Here is a 22,933-nt window from a genome sequence, read left to right on the forward strand (position 1 = left end):
AAGTTAAGCTTAGATCTAATTAACAGTTAATTAATTTATACAAATATCGTAGAATACAAAAGTGTCACTTATTATAATTAACTGTAATATATAAATAGCTAAATTTTTAGTTCTGATTAGTTAGTCCCTGCTAGAAATCTAATGCATAATTTACGAAATAAAATGGTATAAATTATATGCTTAAATTCTAATATCACAGTTCGGAATTTTGTGATGGCCTTCGCTATCTTGACACTACGCCACCACATTTCGGTGTAGCGGCAGCAGCGTCACATCGTAATCAGGCTTCCTTTGACCCGCCCCTTTCGGCAGCTTCTTCAACTCCACTATCGTCGGCTGCTTTAACAGCGGCAAGAAGCCCACATTCGCTTTGAGACCGGCTTCAGCGCTCATTGCCTGGTCCATAGTTCCATTGATGGTTTTCCAAGCTGGTGGCACCCAGAAGCAATACAAGAAGGCGCTGCTCATCAAGTACACACCGATTCCAATGAGCGTTATTACCAGCCCTAACTGTAAGCATGGACAGACACGAAATAGTAGAGTGAGCAGCGCTTTTACGCCAGGTGTGAGATCCTCTACGCCCTGTGGGAGAAATAGGAATTAGAACTGCTAATATTTAAAAGCTTATCAAATATTACCATTTCGATCCAAAATATGGGCAACGCCATATTCTTAAACTGCGATACATCTCGATTATATTTGACATTTGCCATCAGTAGGTTTATCTGAAAGCGTGAACGCACTTTCATGGGTATTCCAAGTTGCTGCAAAAAATAAAAAACGCCTTAGTTGTATAGATCTCACAATTGAATATGTTTGATAGCCTAATCAGCTTTAATTGACTAATTTGATCTAAGTAACTAAAGGTCTCAAAAAGAACCTCCGACTGAATTGGTCTAATTTACACTTACCGGTTGTATGATTATTTCTGTACCGTGTCGGTCTTTATCCGGATTCAGTCCTTCGATATTTTCCAGTAGACTCGTTTCTCCGTTGAAGAAATGGGGAAATGAGACTGCCAGCGGTATATCTAAATTGCAAATAGTGAACTAATTAATTTCAGACTCAGCAAATTTATCAAATGTTCTCTTACTGTAATAACAAGGCGCAATATTGCCGAGACCTTTCTTCAAGCAACGTTTATTCTTGCAGTAACAGGACGTCTCCGAGTCACCGAGATCACTGTCAAAAGCATTTTCTTTCAATTTGAATTTATAGCCCTTGAAACCATTAACGGTTTCAGGGTGTGAATACTGTATGGGTAGACTGCGACAGAAGGCTTTGCGATACACACGAAATGTTTCGCCTTTATGGATGTTGCGCGGAAAGAGCGTGCCGTCGTACGTGCCACGCAAAGTGTTGCAAGGTGTATTGCTCGTGCTGAAAACAATGAAGGAGATCATGAGTTTCAAGGTTAAACTCAGTGCGAGCAGGGAGCAAACTTACTTGCGATTCTCGTTATAGTCCCAGTTTTTGAAACCTGTCTTGCCATTCCAATTATCAATGGAGAAATCACGATCCTTCTCCGCAACTTCATCCTCATCACTCACTCCCAGCTTGTTGGGCAATTTCATAGTGACCACGTTATGACCTTCATCGAACATCTGTAACATTTCGAAGATTAGTATGGAAGTCATCTGGAAACAATTGCACCCAGCACTCACCCGCTCCATTAGGCCAAAGCGCTGGAAGTGTATGACGCTTGGCACCACTTTCGACGCCAAATGCACCAGTGGATCCTCATAGCCCCAGAGATAATCATGCACACTCAACTCCAGCATCGGCTTCGAATTGAACTTCTTTGTCAACGCATTCACAGCCATTATAGCGAATATAGAGTAAGCCGATGCCGCGGACATCACACCCAAGTAGGGTATGTTCGGCGCCATTATCTTATCGATTGTCGGATCACCAATGGAGCGTTCGCGTACAAAACGCACAGTACGTTGTGGCGTGAAAGTGACAGTTTTGTTGTCGTTAAATAAGACATTTTGGTTTTCCAGCACCTCCTGATACACATACGGACCCACCTCGACCAACTTCAACTTGCTGTCACGTCCGCTCATGAACGCTTCCACATTGGTGACATTGAACATGTACACACTGATGAACACCTCAAGCGGTGGCTTCAGCCACAAATTATACAGCAGCGTGCCAGTTTTCAGGGTCAATTGCTGCAATGAAAAATATTCGACAACAAATTCGTTAATTGCATGTGGAATGTTGTAATAAAAAGAATTAAAGGTAAACAATGCTCGCAACTAATTGAGCTGTTATTGTTGAAATTTTGTTTATTCTGGGCGCTTCACTTACATTATCGATGAGTATCTGTAGTGGATCGATCGCGATCATCAGCACGGCGACAATTATCAGCGCAATGCCAACACTCGATAATTTGAGTATCCCTGAAATAAAGCAGACAGACAAAATGTTGAAATTCTTGACGGTTTAAGGTTTCAAATCATAAAGTAAGCTTAACTTAATTTATAGTGACGCTAGTGGTTCTACAGTATTAAAAGTGTAGATAATCGTCGGTACTTGCAATAAACTGCTTGATAATAAAATTATGCATTATTTTAATATTAATTGTATGGGAATACATTTTTAGGTTAATCATTTTAAACTTCATACAGGTGGTTTTGTTGCGATAGTTATATGTGCTCGATAACGAATAATCGATGCTACTAAAAGTATCGATGACAAGTATTCAATCCTACTCAAAGATATTTAAGATTTAAAAAAATAGGAAAATATAGGAAACCGATTTTTTATAAACAATGGTAGCTATAGTATGTAATCGGCCGCTCTGAAACGATAATTCCTTATTTATTCTATAAACGTAAAAGAAATAACTCTAACCATGTTTAATATTACACTCGATGGTCATCATCTTGGAAAACTCCCTCGAGTATTTTCTTCCAAATATATCAAAGCCGGTAAGTCACTCATACGAGATGTGCCCATAAATTTAAAAATTTCATATTTTCGAAAAGTCAAAAAAAAGTCAAAATCAATTGTCCAATCACTTCGCGTGATTTTTTCCCATTTCCAAATACAAAGAGATCCTTAAAAGGCTGTCGTTTTACGAGATAGATAAAATCGCAGAGAGAGCAAAAACTGAGTTTCAGGAGTGTTTCATCGATTGGAAGAAGCGCTAGCTAGAGACGCTAAATTAAAAAAAAAAAGTTGTAATTCCCCCAATTTTTTGTACACACCACATATACATGCTTCGAAGATGGTTTTCAGTTTTAGAAGGACTTGTTACAATCCTTCAAAAACTAAGACATTTATTTGTGTAAGTCTCAAGACAAAATGACCGAGAAACGAACAAAAAAAAGCCCGATATTCTCAATAAACAGTACGCTCCCAATAATTTTCAAAATATTCGGATAGCCATTCGAGAGTTACACAGATTTTATTTATCTTTTAAAACGTGGAATAATCATCGAAATATCGATGAACTATGAAAGATTGATATTGGTTTTACGTTTTTGAACCGATTTACCTTATTTTGAATTATCAAATCTTCTAAAACCTTGAGGCCTCTGACACAGAAGGATATGTTATGATCTACATATTCTGTATATACTGTATATTGAACCGCGGAAGATTTCAATACAGTGTGTACTATTCACTGACTCCATCACATACTACAAAGTAAATACCTGCCTCGTGTGACACCTGTAGCAATGACCATGACAATGAAATGAAACAAGAAACATTGGACTGCATATTTGTTACTTATGCTTTGTAGGGCGAGTAACGCGAGTGCAATTATGTTGGGTCCAACGATCGAAAAAAACTGGTTTGCACTTTAAGTATGATAAAAATTGGTATGTAATTAATTAGCAGACAACACAAATTGCCGAAACAACGAAATTTATACATGAATGAAAAAAATAAAAATAAATAAATAAAAAACCAGAAAAAATTAAATTTGAATAAAAAATGCCATTGATACGAAATGAACTAAGGATAAAATAATAATAAAAATACAACAAACAACAGCTATTGATGCAAGACAATCGCTAAACGTTAGCTGTAACAAAAGTAATAAAGTAAATAAATCAGACTACAACAACAACAACAAAACAGCAATAGTAACAACAGCAACAATAGCAACAACGGCAGTGTGCATAGCAATAGTGGTAAGCCAGTCAGAGCATTGAACCGAACGGCTGCTCGCATTGTACCCGCACATTATTTGCGTATATGCATAAAGAAATATATAAATATATATGTTTGTATACGCACTGGTTGCTGTGATCATAAGTATGTATGCATGTAGATGGGTAAACGGCGCACCGATGTCAGCAACACCGATCGAGGGTACATGATAGCGCCAACAATGGCCATAACAATGGCTATTAGAGCATTGGCAGCAGCTCCTACAGCAGCAGCAACACAAGCAACAACAGCAAAACACATTAAACATCGCAGCAGTAACAATCATTGCTGCCGCTGGCTTTGCGATTGTCAGACAATCGACAGCATCGGCAGCATTTGTCTCCGCGCAAATCCATTACGGCGAATGCAAGTAGCGGATTAATAAAATTGAATAATAACCTCGCTGCAACGAGCACAACAACGCAAAGCAAAGCAACAACAATTAGCGCGATCATAATTAGCGAAAAATTAGCAAGATATATTATGATTAATTGCCGGCGGTTGTATTTGTTGTTGTTGGTGTGAATTATTTTCTAACATCTCTTTGAAGCAGTTTGCGTTGTGACAACTTCAAAGCAAAGAGAAGTTGTGATATTGAAAGTGATAAGTATGGATTGGTACTGCGAAGTGCTTGAAGGGAAAAGTTCGAAGTATTTGAAATGTTATTGGAGGGTCCCAATATGGTGAAGTTATCTATTTTTGATATGTGTATGCATTTTTATAACCGCGAATGCCTATCTTAATATTATCGAGTGCTTAAAGTAACATCTCAAGAGGTATTGTTCCTCAAAACAGCTAAAATGAAGTTCTGAGCAGCAAGGTATAACTTTCTGAACAACAGTATTATTTACACTTAAAGAATGATTTCTTGAAAAGACGGATCCAGAAAATTACTGTTATTTAAGAATGTTATTTATTAAAAAAAATTTCACAATATAATATTGATCTAGTCTGGTCTTGTCTATACTTTTTGAGAGTTCATATGCTTCTAGAGTTCTCCAATTGTAGAACTATAGAGACAATCGCTAGTAGCCGCTAAAAAAAATAGACTGAGCACCAATTACTTGGTGACTTCTGAAATCATTAGAAAAAGTCAGTTCAATAACAGAAATTTTATATATTTGTAATTGGATCGAGGGTTCTCATATTATTCGTATCATATGCAAAGCTTCTAAAAAAATTCCTGGAAGACAAACATCACATTTGAAGTGTCGTCTCGATCAAACAACTACCAAAAACGTAGGTGATATGCTGTTCTTATTATTGGATATTTACCGCTAATTTACAGAGAAACATATGATATATAGACATAATGAGCGAACTAAATAATACGACATAATACGATATAAGATTAAGCTCATTTAAAACAATATTCATCGCTGAAAATAGTATTCTTAACTCGAAAGAAGAAAACATAAACAAATGTTTAACCAACAAACAGCATTACATGTTCCATCCGGATAATTTTTCAAAGTCTAACGATAACCTTCAGCAGCCAATCAAGCATCTGCCAAACGGTTAAAGAACTTTTATAATTGTTTACAACGTTTAAAACTTAAAGGCTATAGGGTTTAAAAACATTTCTATTTAATAGATATTGCTGTTGTTGCTGACATGCGGTGCTAAAAACAATCAAAGTAATGGATATAAATAATATAAATAGATATACTCGCATAAGTTTGTATAACTGTGTTAAAGCATAAATAAACGTGATCGCGGGTTTATTGGCTTGCGGCAGAAAGTTCCTTGAACATGACACCGTGATGTATTGTAAAGTTATTCCTCAATATTTGAATTTAACTACACACTTGTTGGCTAAGCTGGGAAGGTAAATAAAACAAGTCAACAAGCGGCAGATAGTTCGGCACACTGTTGTAAATATTTTATTATTTTCATCATTTTTGTTGTTGCTGCAAAGCAACGGCTGACAATGCGATCATTGTGGTCAGTGAACAGGTAAAATAGCTTTTGGCTTTGGTTTTAGTTGAAACAATGAGATTTTATTTACAACAAGTGTTGTTTTAATTGAAGGAAAATATATAAGGAATATAGGCAAGAGTTATTAAAGAAAAGACCTCCAATAAATATTGAAACTACATATCTGATTTTGCAATTAAAGAAATCCAATTGTTTAAAACCAATAGTTTAATTCTTGCATTGCGAAAGTTAAAGTGAAACTGTAGCGAGTGATAAAAATGCAGCCGTTCTGAAACAAGTGGGATTTATTGAGTGATCTAAAAAAATATTAATTTATTTAGATCGGAGTTTTATATATACAACTACTTAAAATCATATATAATCATATTTTTTTTCAAATTAACCAAATGTTTTAATTCTATACACCAAAGTTCTAAAAAAATTATGCCAGCATCTTTTTAACGGATTCTCCAAACATTTCCACATTCTTTTGAATAAATTTTCCAAGCATCACGTTCAGTTTAATTGCTCGAAGGAGTCCACGAAGAGCAACGACCTGAACAATAATTTTTTAAGGATCATGTATACTCTCGATCTTAAAATGCATATTCATTGACCTCGGAGATACATTTTTGAGGTCACTGTAAACCACTCTAACATAGCTCACATGTCAAAAAATTTATTAAATATGTCTAACTTTTGAACGACAACGTGAGTTGACCCCTGACAAAATGAATGAATCGAAAGCTAGAAATATAAACGGCAACCCAGGTATGAATTATAAAGCAATTTGTGAACCAATTAGTAGTTATTTCTAGAAAAACTCGCATATCCTTATGCATAATGTTGCATTTTTAATGCGCGACACTGTGAACGAAAAATTACAAATGTCAACAAATGGCAGACATGACTGACTGAATTTTGATGCTAACACATTTATGCGTGCACATACAAATGTATGCTCTTGGTTGTCTGTCTATATGTATTTAACTGTATACATATGTATTGTAGTATATGTTGTAATAGCAATTTTACGATGCGGATGCGAGTCGGCTGCAATAAAAGCGCATTCAAAGATTTTCGACAATGAAACACTTGATTGTTGATTGTGGCTATGTGACAAGCAAAGGTCAACAATGCACGCCCAAAATAAATATTTATGCACACAAATTGGTTTTCATGTTAACGCATGTGCAGCCGCCGTAAAGCCAAAAAAATTGAAACAATGAGAATGATGATGAAACAAATGGTCATGAATGAGTTAAAAATTCAGAGAAATCGGAGTAGATTTCAGTATAGTTAACAAAAATTCAATTCAGGCTTTTATGAACGAGGCGATATGAGTTTAGAAGCCACATTATAAAAAGCTGATATCATATTTTGAAATAAATAATAAAGTTCTATGAATTAAAGATCCCGATAAAGATCTAACAGATTGTATAAATGTCTAACAAGATCTCAAATGAAAAGAAAATGAAACCTGAGTCTTTACATCTAAGTTTTTCATATAGTCCACTTTCACTTTTATTTCTCAAACACAATGAAATTTGCGACCAAGTTCACTCAAAATCACGTTCTTCCTTTTCTTCTTTTCTACTATATCATGACTCATTCTCACTTAAAATCACTTATTACTAAAGTGGTTTTGAATCATGTAATAAAGTTATCAATAAATTATCCTTTACCTGCTCTAAATCCGCTTCCGTGTACAAGAAAATGAATTAAGTTAAGACTTTAAAAGAATTATAGTAAACACTGTCCACCGAACAAGTTCCGTTGAAAACTGGGATAACCGATTTGTTTACGCAATCGTGTAAACAAAACTTTCCATTAAAAAAAAGAGATAACCCAACCGAGATTTTTTATAGCGTATAGTCCTTTAGTGAATCGATAAAAGTGTAATTCTAGATGAGTACATATGTACAATTGTGTATAACAGCCTTTATGCCTTTTAATCGTCTGTTGCCATTTTCGCCTCAATGAAGTTCAAGTTCATAGCAAATTGCGGCAGATTTTTTTCCTTCGCATGTGATCTCTGTGTCGTCGTTGTTTTGCTTGTCGTGATTACCTGCGCTGTCGCAGCGATGCGTGCAGCATCCGCTTGAATGGCTGCTTCTTCTTCAGTTGTATTGATAAAGGTGAGCGCTGGCATATTAATGTAATCGAAGCCAATGAGGTGCAGAGATGAATACGAAACCGGAAAAGATCACGTTTTTGATAAAACAAAATATTCCATTAAGGGAATCGCCAGAAATTCAAGCAATTGCCACTGAAGTACTGCTTAAAGATTGAAACAACAACAAAGCCTTGTAAGAGCAATGTAGTAACAACAACAACCTAGAAACTAGAATTATATAATCTCAAGAATATAGCCATATTTAGGCAGCCGCTCAAGGAAAATGTTCACGCCCATATTTGTGCAAGTCGTAGCCACTCTGTTGGCGAACTCACTGTGTGCAAGACAAAATTTTTCACGTTTACTAGTATTTTTTTATTGCATATTATTTTTATGCATATATTTTGGGTAAATTTATGCGAAAAACCAAAAACAAAAACAAAAAAATCTTATTACTTATAACCAACTTGACCCACTTGCTGTCTCTTGCTGTTGTTATTGTTGTTGTTGCTTACGGTGGTGTAGTAAGCAGCAGATGGATCGTCTCATTGCATGTGACTGCTGGCGAAGTTAAAGTCACTGTAGCTTTGATCTTGGCAGTGACAGTGAGTGTCAAGCTGCGGTTTCCGACAACCGGCGAGTGAGAAAATGAAACTTTAATATGTTCGTGTATGTATGTTTGTATGTGTTTAATGTATGTGCGAAGTAAATATGAGACAAATTTTGAGAAGCGGCTAATTTATTCAAGTTTTTTTTTGCGTTTTTTGTTTGCTCTTTTGATTGTTAAATTGTTAATTTTTTCGGTTTGGAATTTGATTTTGTTTGCATTGTTGGTTGCGATTTTTTGCCGCCAGCACACCTTCGGCGTTCACTTCCGCAAAAGACGCGTTCCAACTGAAGAATTATGCGTCTGCGGTATGGCCACGCGGCTCCGTGAGGAATGCAGCACTTGCAGTTGGTAAAAAAAACTCCAAAAAATTAATTCAAAAATAAAATCAACAAAAAGTGATAAAATAATATTCAAATGCGTGCGTCACAATGCATTTCAGCTAAAGCTAGCTAAAGCTCACATAAGTGATCGACATTTATTGAACCGTGAAAATATTTGTATTTTATATATGTGTTATTCTACCATCTACTTATAGAAACTTGAAACTGAATTATGACCCTCGTAATAAGGTCTTCAGGTGAGTACAGCATATTCAAACTTAGAACAAATCATAGATCAATCTATATTGTATCGATCAGTCTCTCCACCAAAATGGTAAAAAGCCGAGCAAATTATTACAAAAAAAATGTATTTTATTATATAAAGATAGATGAAATTATTTAAAACAATAATTGTCATTTGTTTGAAGTGATAATTTCTGTAATTCAATTTCATAAATTCAAATATTTTTTTTCTAATTATTCTATATTTGGGTCATTGTTATGTAAATGCTCATCATATGAAAATCATCGACAGAAGACGCCGGCAAAAAGAACAACATAAATGCGCATAAAATTATTAAAATTTGTTATTCAAAAATTAATTTAAAAACTATTTAGTATTCTGGCTAATTAATATAAACTAGTTGTAACATCTATTTTTAGGTTCAAGGCTGGCGACCTTAAAAACCAAAACGCACCTTTGTTGTGTTCTCCACCAAATATAGGGTTGCCAGATTTTTGAAAAAATAATATTCACATATTTAAGATGTTAAGTGGATGGTTATGGAAAGGAAAAGGCTTATTAGATTCTTGATCCAACACTAGAGCACAATCGATAAAACAAAATCCGTTAAAAGTTCTTCAAGACGGAGCATCTCCTATTCAAATGTCTCTCTGAGAAGACGTCTAGAGAAAAGTAAGGTCCCACTAGTTTACTGGATCACTGGTCACTTCCAGTAAAATAACCCTTTTAAGCCCCGGGGCCTTTAAACTCACCTCTAAGAAAAGGAGTGGATAAGTTGTAGATAAAGCTAATAAACAAGTCAAGGTTTTAATTGTAGCGGGAATTCGAGTAATGTTTAAATGTTGATAATAAATATTTTCCAGTTTTTAAAACAAGGTATTTATATGAACCCTTTCTCTCGAAACTTTTTCATACCAATCCTCCCTGTTCTTACAGACGCCGGTATATTGACTGCTTTGTAGAATTCTACTGCCATTCAATGCTATGGTGAACTCCATTCTTGCAAATACTCGATCTCTAACCCCTATAAAGCTACAAAATTTTTAATTAATAATAATAACCAACAGAGTTCAACGAAATTCCAGCCCCTTTAACGAAATTTCAAATGTCAGTTATTAACAAGTTTTCAAATAATTACTCTAACTCTAGCACAAACTCGACGAAAGACCAAATTCAACAACTCATTTTGAATTCAACTACATTTATAGACAAAATCCGGAAAAGCTTCATACAAGTATTGCACAAATAACCGTAATTACTAACTAATGCTGACCAACAAAATTGTAGTCCATTTCGGCATTCGTGAATGGACAGCTAAAAGCGTGTGTGTAACGGTGAGCGCATGTGGCAACTGTGGCAATCACTTGAAAAGTTGTTTATGCGCCATGATCGCTGTGACAGTAATCATTTAAACGGCACTCAACGCTACATTCGGACCAAACTAGTACTAACGCTCGATTCTAAAGTTAAGCACACGTTTTACACACGCACAAAGTTACATGAAAACACGTTCGTAAAGTGCCAACAACAACAAGAGCCAATCTTCATCAGAGCTTACAATATTAGTTGCGCTCTCTCGGAGTGAGAGATCTCTTTCTAGCGTTTTTTGATGCTCCGGACTTGTCGGTTAGTTTGGGCTGTTGCCACGTGCGGTTTGTTTACATTGAAGTCGATAGATGATCGTATCAACAGTTAGAGCCAAAGTTGATTGGTGATGAAGTGTGTTGCTGTAACATGTTACTACAACAAACCGGTAAACATATGTTGTAAATGGTGAACATAAACCGTTTTTGGGATTTTTTCTACCACTTTTTTTTTGGAGAACGCTATTTTGTTATCAACTTGTGTCTTTGCTGTATATATGTTCATTTGGTCACGTCCGTTTTAATGAAATAATGAATTCCGTAACAATGTAAAGCGTGTTTTTACAAATTGCATAATTTATATCTCGTTGTTAACTGTAGTATGTAATTTCAAACCTGGGAGACCTTGAACGGATTTATCAATAACTACCAAAGCAAATTTACATAGTGGCCAAGAATATTAACTAAAAAATCGGGTTAGCGGCTCCCCGCTGCGTTGGCCACTAAATGACTGAAGTTCTCGTTAGGGTTGGCCAGAGGGTTTAAATTTTCGACGCAGACAGACTGGCTACAAGTTTTCAGTTTGAAACCCTTTGAGGGTATATATTCAAATGAAAGCCAACAATTTTTGCATATTTATGTTTCTTGATAATTTCATTTATGTATGCCTTCATTAAATATTCATGCCCAGCCATTAAAAGAGAACAAACACTGGTTGTTATTAAAACAGCTGGTGGTTTTTAATGAAACATTTTATCGTTTAGGAGATCTTAACCAGCAAACCAGTTAGGAGAATGTGCAAAAATTTAAAAACTATTCAAAACACGAAACACAAAAATGAATTAAAATCGCATAAAATATTTAAATGTCTAATGGGTCAGGCAAGCGCCTTTCTTTTCGCCAATTGTATATGTAAATAGTCTCGGCACACGCTGGAAACTCATAAACTTTATTTGCGTGAATTTCGCAAAAACAAAGTCAAATGCTGAACTAAATCGAAATTTGCCAATTTTATTCATTCTACTCTAGATATATATTCAGATAAAATGTTTTGCGTCACAACTTCACAACAACAATAATACGTTCCACTGAATTTTCCAATGATCTGACTCTGTTCATGATATTATATTGAATCTAACATAAGATAGTGTCACTGAGGTTGTTAGTATAAAGACCGAGGTTGTTAGTAGAAAGAGACCGAAGTATAAACAGAATAAATTCGTTTTAAACTGACCAAGTTTCAGAGTATTATTGTAGCCGTTCTTGAACAACCTTGATAAAAATCGCTCTTGAGTTTTAGAGGTTGCGCTAATACTTCTGGATAGAAAGACGTCGAATGATAAGACTCTCACAATAAATTTTGGGGTACCGAAGAGTATCCCCGAAAGAAATTTTGTTACTTAAATAAGTATTTTTTCGCTTCCATGAATTTATAATATAGCCAAAAATACTTCTTTATTGAATCATAAGCATTTTAACAACTTTCATCAATAATTGAGTCAAATATTTTGTGCGACACTGTACATTTCAACTCAAATATGAAATGCTAAATATATGCATATTTAATTTTAAGCAAATTAGAAATTAATTTACGATGCAAAAACAAAATCGTTGAATAACAGTGCAAACCCTCCAACTAATGAAAGAATGTGGTCAAAAGAAGTCTTTATCAAGAGCATACAAGTTTGACTCCTTAAAGATACATATGTTGGCACTAAAAGTCTGGTATACAAATGTAGGAATTTGTTAATTTGTTGCTATTTTATTATATTCGCAAACTAATTATGCAAAAAATAAATTTTTGAATTCCAAATAAATGTAAATAAAGACTTAAGTTTGTGCTGAGCGTCGACAAGTTCGGCACGAACCAGAGAAAATTAAACTGCGGGTGACTGAATTAAATTGAATAATTAAAATTTAATAAAGAAAAAATTAGAACTGATCAGTTATAAAATAAAATAAAATAAAATAAAATAAAATAAAATAAAATAAAATAAAATAAAATAAAATAAAATAATTTTAAATAAAATAAAATAAAATAAAATAAAATAAAATAAAATAAAATAAAATAAAATAAAATAAAATAAAATAAAATAAAATAAAATAAAATAAAATAAAATTAAATTAAATTAAATTAAATTAAAATAAAATAAAATAAAATAAAATAAAATAAAATAACATAAAATAAATTAAAATAAAATAAAATAAAATAAAATAAAATAAAATAAAATTAAATTAAATTAAATTAAATTAAATTAAATTAAATTAAATTAAATTAAATTAAAATAAAATAAAATAAAATAAAATAAAATAAAATAAAATAAAATAAAATAAAATAAAATAAAATAAAATAAAATAAAATAAAATAAATTAAAATAAAATAAAATAAAATAAAATAAAATAAAATAAAATAAAATAAAATAAAATAAAATAAAATAAAATAAGTAATAATAAAATTATTTTATGCATAGGTAAATACATTTATGAATGTGCTTCAGATATGTAAATATACACACGTGAACTCAACCCGCACTCAAACCTAATTTATGCTAACATGCTAATTCGCGTAAAATTAGATTACACATTCAGAGTGGGGGTTTTTTACAGCATTTGCCGATTCCCAAGCCATTCGCTATTAGCTCTGTTTATGTTCATTTTTTAATTTATAAAATTGGTGATTATGGTATTTGTAAATATTGCGTATACGTCCAGTGGGACCATACAATAACTTTACATTCTCATGGGTCCTCTGAAAAAACTAAATTTACTATTCTTTAAGCCATGTTTTATTGAACATTACACATTTAAATTGTTCGATAAATAAATTAACTTAAAGAATTATAATCCAAGGAATTTCCCCAAAAAAACTGGAGCGTCATTAATGTATACAAATAATAATATCAAATTGAAATATATGTGATTGATGAGTATAAACAGCAAATGTTGCTCAACCATTCTATACATGCATAGGCAAAAACTCTGACTGCTCTAATTACTCCCTCTGTAATATTTATTTCACAGCAAGTGCGAAGAACCACATTTTATCAGAGTCTGCGCATGCGCCCCCACTTTGCCTCGCTGCAATTAGCTAATTTGCATAATATTTGGCGCTCAGACGTATTAAATAGCATTTTGACTCACGAACGTGAGATATTTGCAAATCATTTCAATTTGTTTCTGCTGTTATTTAATAGTCAAACAGTCGCTTGTATACCTCTTTTGTTGTTGTTTGGTTGATCTGCTTGTGCACGCAGCTCTTTCATATCTCTAATATTTCTTTCATATCTAAGTGCTTCTTTCTTTCGACTTCATTCGCTTACTTCCTTCAGTTGGACTCTAGTATCTGCCTATTCGTTTGCTCAGATATCAATTTCATTGCTTTTCAGTAACTTTTTGGGTTTTTTACAAATTATTTGCACACTTTTGTTGTTGCTTTTAAAATTCATAAATGCTTGTGCTGGCCAAGTGATTTGCTATAGTGATTTCTCTAGTTATGTGTGCTTTTCACTTAGATACCGACAATATCGTGCGATTTTTTTGTAAGTGTGTTTCTCTCGTTATTTTTGCTTTGCGCTCGTTTTGATAGCGCGTTTAACCTACTGCCTGCCTAGCGGCCCTCTATCATTGTTTGTAAACAATCGCGCATAGACAAATGCTCATTTCTGTCTTGCCATGCACACACGCGTGCACATTTATACATAGTTATATTGGAGTTGAGCTTATTGCTTTGTTATCAAATCAGGTTTTTTTTATCTGCTACGGTCATATTTTGGTTGGTGTGCTCCATGACCTTGGCTTTAATGTGTTGACATTATTTTATATATGTATTTTTTAGTGTTTCACGCTTAAAATATACCCAGCCAAGCATTTATTTGCATCTAACGGTAATGCTGGGTGCTTTAAATTTTTTTTAATGTTTTTTTTTACTTTTATTACAAGTGACTAGAGCTGCCTTCCACGCTAATATAAAGGCTTAATAACTGACAATATTCAAATTAAAATTATTTAAAATCTAAAACTTTTTCATTTCAATTTTAGTAGTCACTGTATCCACTTTAAAATTCTTAAAAAATTTTCATAAACCAAAAAATTTATTTTTAGAACCTTCACAAATTTTATTCTAATTTTTTTGCTTTAATTCGTATTACTTACGTCCACTTTTGGATCCTGCTGCAAAAAACTTCATCTTTTTATTTGTATTATGTCACTTTTTAATTTAAAGAATACGGCTAGAAAAACCCGAAGTTTTGCTTTGTTTCTGCTGTCAACTGATTTACTTTTGTATTGTTGCCTATACGCCTTGGTATTCTTTTTCTTTTGTTTTTTTATGAATAATTAGATTCAGCTAGTTTTATAAATTTGTCGCAAATTTTTATTTCATTTTTTATTTTATTTTTTAATTAATTATGAATTGATAGTACGAGTTCCATTGTGTCACGACTGCATAATAAAAATAAACGATCGTGTTATAAGCACTTCCTCACTGTCGACTTTATTTATCTAAGAGCGTAATAAATAAACACCGAGATCAACCGCACCTCAAATGAATAACGGCTTCAGGAATCACCGAAATATTTTTTGGCATTACTCATTAAATAAATAAAATAAGTTCTTTACGAGCCAAATCTTAATGAACACGCCTATTTTTTTTTTTTTGGAGCGCACCGGAAGGGTTTAAGTTGTATTTAGTTTTTATGCGTTTTTTTTTAAGACGAAATTTATTTTTTTATTTTTTTCAAAAAATAATTTTCGAGACATTCACTTGTCTACGTTCACTGCACTTGTTCTTCTTCTTATTCTTATCGTTTTCTCACGTTTCGTTTGTTATGCGCACGCGCCCAGCACTTCTTAGCTAATCAAAATCTTGCGGCTAAATGCGGATCTCATAGTTGCAACTTGACCCTTTATATCGATTCTAGCCGAAAGCCAAAAAAATAAAAATCAAAATGATCACCAACAACACGTTTCAGATTCGACAACGCCGACTTCCACAAACGACCGCTTTTAAGTAGTCGCACAGCCAAAAGCAGCATAACTAGAAGTAGAAGCCAAAACGCCGCCGCCGCAGCAGCCAACACCGAAAATCACAACAACAAAACACAAGCGCGAATTGTTGTAGCAGCGCTCGGCATCAGAGTAACTAAGCGCGAGTGTAAAAAAAAAGCTAAAAATAAATACCTTAACTCAGCCTCAGTGTTGAAACGACTAAAACTAAGCAAATAAGATAAAAAAAGAAACAAAAACCCAAAAAACACGAATTTCAAAAATACTTTTAATCGCTGCAGTCATTTCAACCGGTCTAGTTGACTTCTCAATTTGTCGGCTTTCTTGTGCATTTTCCGAGCGTCAGCTTGAGCTCGCATGTGCAATGTTACTCCCCTATTGCCCAAAGATATTTCGTATCTTGCGATTTGTTGACATTAATTTTCCGATTTTGGTTAATCATAATTGTTGTTTTTGCTTTGTTGTTGGTCTTTGTTTATACTCGCACATTCGCCACTTTGTCTCTAGTCTCTTTCTGCATGCTCGAAGCGTTTCTTTTCTGCTCTTAACGCAAGAGACATCGCAAGCTGGACTTAAATTTCGGTTATTTGCTCACTCAGAAGACAATGCTGTATTTTCTTAATGTTGGCAATATTGCTCTATTGGATCTTATAGCTTTTATTGATTTCTCAAAACAAAAATTGAGCTTTTATCTATAGTTTCTCATTTAGGATGGATCTTATTGAAATTACTGTCTCTTAAATGATATACTGTGTTATTTTTGGATAAGAAATTGTAGGCTCTGCGGTTCGGGATTCCAATAGTACCGTTGTTAAAGAATTGATTGTCACATGTCACATACAGCTGTGGAAGGCTTTCAGTAGACAACCCTAAAGTTAATTTAAAAACTCAAAGGTTGTCAAAAATTTCCTACATTTCACTATATTGTTTTTTTTTTAAATTACTTAAAAGTAAATCTTCAGTGTCAACGTTTCGAGCATATTTAGACTTAGCAACAGCCGTTATATTTCAAGACTCCTCTGACGCGTCATAGGAAGAACTAACCCACAGGTCGCACGCTTATTATGTTGTTGTAATGTCCCTAATGTAAGCTTCATACAAAACCAGTGAGTAATTAAAAGAAACAACAATTTGTATGTAATAATTGCCCGCTCAATAGTTGAATTGTCGCTTACAACTTGACACCTGGATAATTTTGAAGAAATACATAAAGTCATTAGAACGAGCATGACAAGTAAAAATTACAAATTCGCTAATAAAAGCACAAATTTGCCGAGCAGGGTACAGACAGTTCGGCTAATTGTTGTTTCATTAATTATTTTATGAGCGAAAGCAATGCTGGACTGATACTAATGGGGCTAATTTGGGGTGATTTTCCAAACGGCGGATAGTCGTTAATGTGTTCTAAGTAGTTTTCTTTGTTAAGAACAATTTATCTGGCAAAATGATAAATTGGGCAGGAGCACTTTTCACTTTAATTTTAGATTAATTATTCATTTCTCTGTTATTTATAGCAAATTTTTATTTTTAATTCAATATCATTCCCAAAGGTTTCGTAATGTCTGCGAAGATGCACAAAAAAGTTAGACTGAAGTTCAGTAGTTAATTCTAGACCATGTGTCTACGTGCTATGTACCTAATTACGCAGGAGACTTTCTGCTCTTAATAGTTGTTAGTGCATATAAAATATGTTCCAACTTTGACATTCTAAAAATATTATATGCATATGAAGTAAACAATGACTTTCAAATTATTTTGGGAAATAAGTAATAAAATAGGGTGAGAGTTCTCTGTAGTGATTGTCAATCTCTGTAATAATTCTTTCAGGGGTAAAGTGAAGGAAATGAAAGAAAGGCAAGTATATCAAGTTCAAAATGTCTGGACAGATGTCGTCTTAAGTTCAAAAATAAATTGTAATCTTAGTAGCTATCAGGAAAGATTACATATAGTTGAGTTCAGAGAATTATAAAAAGCTTTAATGTACACATATGTATAATCTACGGATATTTTTTTATCATTTACTATGCCATATCTATTCCCAAATATTCCTTAATTTCTGTTTAGAAGCTTGTAAAAATATGTTAATTTCTTTAAAATTTATTTGAAAGTCATTTTAATAATTTCAAATTTTTGAATCCAACAGATTTTTATTTCATAGTCAGCAAATGCGCGCCATATTTTTAAAAGCTTTTCGGTGTAATTACTTGATTTAAGCTTCTACAAACGTTATTATTAAAGCTCGTTTGAATAAAGCGCAAGTTAATAAAGCTTTTTGTTTTACAGTTATTTCTTAACAGTAATTAGTTAACAGAAGCTTTTAAAAGACAAAAGTAAAGTAAAAATGTTAGTATAAAGCTAACTGGCAATATAAATAAATGTACAGGCATAATATTTAAATTGTCGACAATTTTAAACTAATTGTATAAATATTTTTTTTGGAAAATTGAAATATAGTTGTGTTTAAAATATAATAATGTTTAAGTTTCAGGTTTTTCTAAAAATAACTATGGACAAAACTTTATTAAATTTTTTAATTAAATTTAACGTGAAATTGAGATTAAACAAAAGCGTATATCCAGTAATATGATATTTCTGAGTCTAATTGATAAAGCGATATCTATATACAGTGGAACTTCTCTAACTCGAATCATCATAATCCACAAAAATTCTTCGAGTTAGAGAGACTTCGAGTTATAGAATTTTCATTAAAACATAAATTTTTCATAAAGCTGTAAATATAGATTTAAACCCAGCTTTATTTATTTACTTCGCATAAAGTTTTATGTACATACGTTAAAACCAATATTCTGTAATTTTGTTTGTGGCAGTTTGCTATTTTTTTGGATCTTGACGTCTGTATCGCATGCCTTTGTCACATGATTTATGCAATCCATAAGTGTAATATCACATTTTTTGTGCGCCGCCATACGATATAGAGAGTCTCTCTGCGATTCTTCGTCGATAGTAAAATTTTAAATTTTGTATTATGCTTTGGTCGAGAAGTTCGATTTATGGAAGAAAATTTTTATGTAATTTGAGTTCTACTGCCAATTCAAGAGTTCGAGTTATAGAGATCTTCGGGTTATAGAAGTTCGAGTTATGGAAGTTCCACTGTATTTATATATGTTGTATATGTAAAACTTATGCATGTTTCGAGAACAACAACATTTGGTATAAATAGTAGTATTTATCACAATCATTTCCGATAAAGGTGTCAAGGTGTCGGCCCCATAGTTATCAGAAAGTCTAGAATTGATATCTGTCCTCGAACTGTTACGTAATAAGCGACTCAAATATGCGTATCTGAGTGACACCTCAATCAAAATCAATGTCCCTAATAGATTTCGTGTAACGTCATTTAATTCAATTAAAATAATACACATACATATGTAAATATGTATATACATCTACAACACAACCCCAATAAAGTAAAAAGTTCAACATGAGGAAGGCCTAACCTCAATATTTGACGGAGGAAGTTCCATGGGTTTCGTCCGGGAAAAACGGATTTTATTAAGTCTTAAATGAAATATTGAGTTTACCTTTTTATTGTCTTAATGATAGAAATTTAATGATAGAAATTTAATGAGGGGTTACTGATATATATGAAGAAAAATATTAAAATCCCTTCCATCGTGACGTCACATACGTCCGTGCACACGGCAAAATGTGCGTCCTCAGTGACAGCATCATCAGTGAAAATTATAAAATGCGTATTTAGTTAAGACTTTAAACCAGAACTTGGAATAAGGAAATTTGCTTTAATAACCGACTTTGAACACATAGTTTTGAAAAGAACACGTTTAAATTTTCAGTAACAATAAAGCTGCCATGGAGCAGGCAACTTGTTCAGAATGTATCTCCAAAACGATTGCTCGAATCGACTTCAAATTTTAGGACAATATTCCAGAAGAATAGAATAGTAGAATTTAATAAGACAATAAAATATAATTTTTTATGAATCCGTATAGTTATTTGTGATTATGGAAATTTGAGCTCACGGCCCTTCAAGTAGTAGTCACAACATTAAACCACTTAATCACGGCAGTCAGGGCAATATGCGTTAGGCCAAGCGTTAAAATCCAATAGTAATGATGCAAACCCCTTCAAATCCGCAGGCGTCTAGAACTAAGGTTTTTTATCTACTTTGTTGTATGCGAAAAAGATAATAAAATTGCATAATTGAGGCAAATGCGTTAAGCAAGGTTTAATATTGGAGTATAGAGTAAATAAAATGGAAATAAAATTGCACGCGCATTCTACAAGAGCCGACCCAGGTGGCATGCCGCATTGCAAGCTCCATGTTTGATAAGCTGATATGCAGGTGTGAGAGACAAAACTCAATTTCGATTTGCCTGCCACTAAATCATAATCCTTTAAGTATCAGAAATTATCAACAAAAAGAGGGGACAGTACTGGTGGCAAAATGTTTTTCATTTAAGTGCGATTTGTTCGAAAGGTAGATTTTGAAAATTCTGCGCCCCTGAAATACTAAAAAATATAGAAATTAAAAAGTAAAATATTAGATAGATGATTTAATGATTGACGAGCCAGAAATCATAAAACAAAACTGAGTTTAAAAGCGGAGAGAACGTCTCTTTAAATATCTGCTCTTTGAGGTACAAGATGAAAAAGCTAATTTCTTTACAATTTAAAACAGAAAAAAGTCGCAAAGTAAGTTTCCTAATTAAGTAACTGTCAGTTGTAATATTTATCAAAATGAATATGAATATACATACATACATATATATGTTCACACGCTTTCCACTGCTTGCAGAGGAGTATATGCAGTTTTTCAATCTAAATTCAACAGTTGTTATTAAAATACGAGACACTGAGGAAAAGCAGAAATCACCTATTAATTATTACTTAAAAAAAATGAATGCGAATACCATTAAGCATTCAAAATTATGCGTTCTGCTGTTTATCTGCCTTCACACGCCACGTGATGGGTGGTCTTGCGGCAATCCCTCCTCTTTGATTTCGCGAACTCAACAAGCTCAGGCTTACAGCTTTCGCAGATAACAGCAACCACTGCGGCCCCAACTGTCCGCTTTGGTTTTCGTTGACACACTCGTAACGCACCATGTTTTCGCGTGTCTGCAAATTGCTCATTATAAGCGATCGTATTCGCTGGTTTACCATTATTATCGACGCAAATGAATATAAAAGCTGTGCAGGACTTGCAGCAGCCATCAGTTGATTAAGCATTTCATAACGGTGCACAACCAGCAGTTGGCTCAGTCAGTCTTCAAATATTTTGGATTAATTCATTCAGGATACAAAGTTGTAAGAGTACACTGTTTGCTCTGTGATTTTATCCAGTGCGTTGAAAATACCAAAGAATTCAAAGCGTTTATAAGTAAGTTTCTATGAAACAATAATTTTACAAATTACAAAGAAAGCTAAGAACGTTTGAAGACTTAGTATTTAAGGTGTAAAAAAGTAAAAAAATTAAAATAAAATAATAGTTGTTGGTGTCGATAGATTGTGGATTCTGTTGGATTATAAGAGTTTTAGTTATGGAAGCTTTAGTTATAACAAAAAAACCGTAAAGGAAGAAAAGCAATACAACGGTGTATAAATAAAAATTTTCGAAAATTTATAATAAAATAAATTAGCCTTAAAGCTAATTAATAAAATATTTTATTGTGTTTTTTTTTTAATAAAAAAATAATTTCTTTTTTACCTTCACAGTCATGTCGACAATGCTACGTTGCAGTTTCCTCCTTATCATTGCTGTGGTTCTCTTGAGCGCTCATAACACCTCAGCTAGCAACTCACGGCCGCCACGAAACAACGACATCAGCAATATGGCCGACGCACTGAGGTATTTACAGGATCTGGACGCTTACTATGGCGATCGGGCGCGTGCCAGGTATGATTAGTGCTGAAAGAGTGTATGCCATGGCGTATGATTAACACATTTTTTAATGCTTTTTGACTACAGATTCGGCAAGCGCGCTCCTTTGGTACAACTTTTGCGGCAACATCTACTTGAGAACCCAGAGCTGGTAAATAGTTTGAATAAAAATAAAGTTTGAATAATTTCCAAAATCTTTTCCGCTTTCCTTCACTCGGATTACGCAGTTGCACAACTCTGAGTTTAAAGCAGGAGATGAAGTCTATTAAATAGTTACCTGGAACCCTCTAACTAAAGGCAACGGACAAAGAATCTAGTAAAGTAGACAACATGACAAGAATATAACCTCACCCAGATAATGTCATATCGGATCTCTTTAATAATTTATTCAAAACTTTTGGAGCAAGTTTTTTTGAGTTATACTATATAATGTGTATATGTTTTTGAACATCTGCACACATTTTTGTAAAATATATATTTAAATATTGTTGAATAAATAATATATATGAATATGCACTTTTAAAGTGAAAAAATAATGCAATTGTTATCACAATTTTTAGAAAATTTTGATTGGATATAATTACAATACAATTATTGAAACATAAAATTAGTCTGGTAAAGACTTAAATAGCTTGTTCCAGCTATTTAATTGGAGTTTAGTATTCCTAGAGGAAAACATGTATACACATATTGGCTGAAATGTAACATAAATGATCAACAAATTCTACATTTGGAGTAAAATTTATATTTCACTTACACGCCGACTATAAAAATGATATTTCTGTCTACTAAGAGGCAAATGGTTCCAGAAGGATAATAAAACCAGCAAAAAGATAGTGAAACAATTACTTTATTGGGATAAATTTTTGGAGATTGACTCCTTTAGATTACTTTTTGTGGTGTATGACCAGATGGTAGTCTATGCGGTAATATAGGTTTGACGAAAATGAATACTCTGTGGAAGAAATTGATCTCGCAAATAAAAAGGTTTACAAATTGTATTGCCAAACTATTCCTATTGGGGTTTTTGCGTATAATATAATATAAAATTGGCAATAAAAATGTAATTACCAAAGCATATCGATACGATTATCAAAGTAAATACGAAT

At 33.2% G+C, this 22,933-nt stretch overlaps 2 protein-coding genes across 2 annotated transcripts; one reads left to right on the plus strand and one right to left on the minus strand.

Annotated features, from left to right (window-relative positions):
* Window positions 1-59: 59 nt before the first annotated feature.
* On the minus strand, window positions 60-15,895 carry LOC105219089 (lysosome membrane protein 2). Its single transcript, XM_011195017.3, has 8 exons — window positions 15,110-15,895; window positions 2,314-2,405; window positions 1,665-2,174; window positions 1,447-1,604; window positions 1,094-1,380; window positions 912-1,030; window positions 639-764; window positions 60-582 (listed from the first exon to the last, which is right to left on the minus strand). The coding sequence occupies exons 1-8, from the start codon at window positions 15,141-15,143 to the stop codon at window positions 235-237; spliced, it is 1,674 nt and encodes a 557-aa protein (XP_011193319.2). The 5' UTR covers window positions 15,144-15,895; the 3' UTR covers window positions 60-234.
* Window positions 15,896-21,143: 5,248 nt separating this feature from the next.
* LOC105219078 (neuropeptide F-like) lies at window positions 21,144-22,360 on the plus strand. Its single transcript, XM_011195005.3, has 4 exons — window positions 21,144-21,323; window positions 21,659-21,839; window positions 21,912-21,975; window positions 22,052-22,360. The coding sequence occupies exons 2-4, from the start codon at window positions 21,661-21,663 to the stop codon at window positions 22,091-22,093; spliced, it is 285 nt and encodes a 94-aa protein (XP_011193307.2). The 5' UTR covers window positions 21,144-21,323; window positions 21,659-21,660; the 3' UTR covers window positions 22,094-22,360.
* Window positions 22,361-22,933: the final 573 nt, after the last annotated feature.

Source organism: Zeugodacus cucurbitae, chromosome 2 (assembly GCF_028554725.1).
Source record: "Zeugodacus cucurbitae isolate PBARC_wt_2022May chromosome 2, idZeuCucr1.2, whole genome shotgun sequence".
NCBI lineage: Eukaryota > Metazoa > Arthropoda > Insecta > Diptera > Tephritidae > Zeugodacus > Zeugodacus cucurbitae.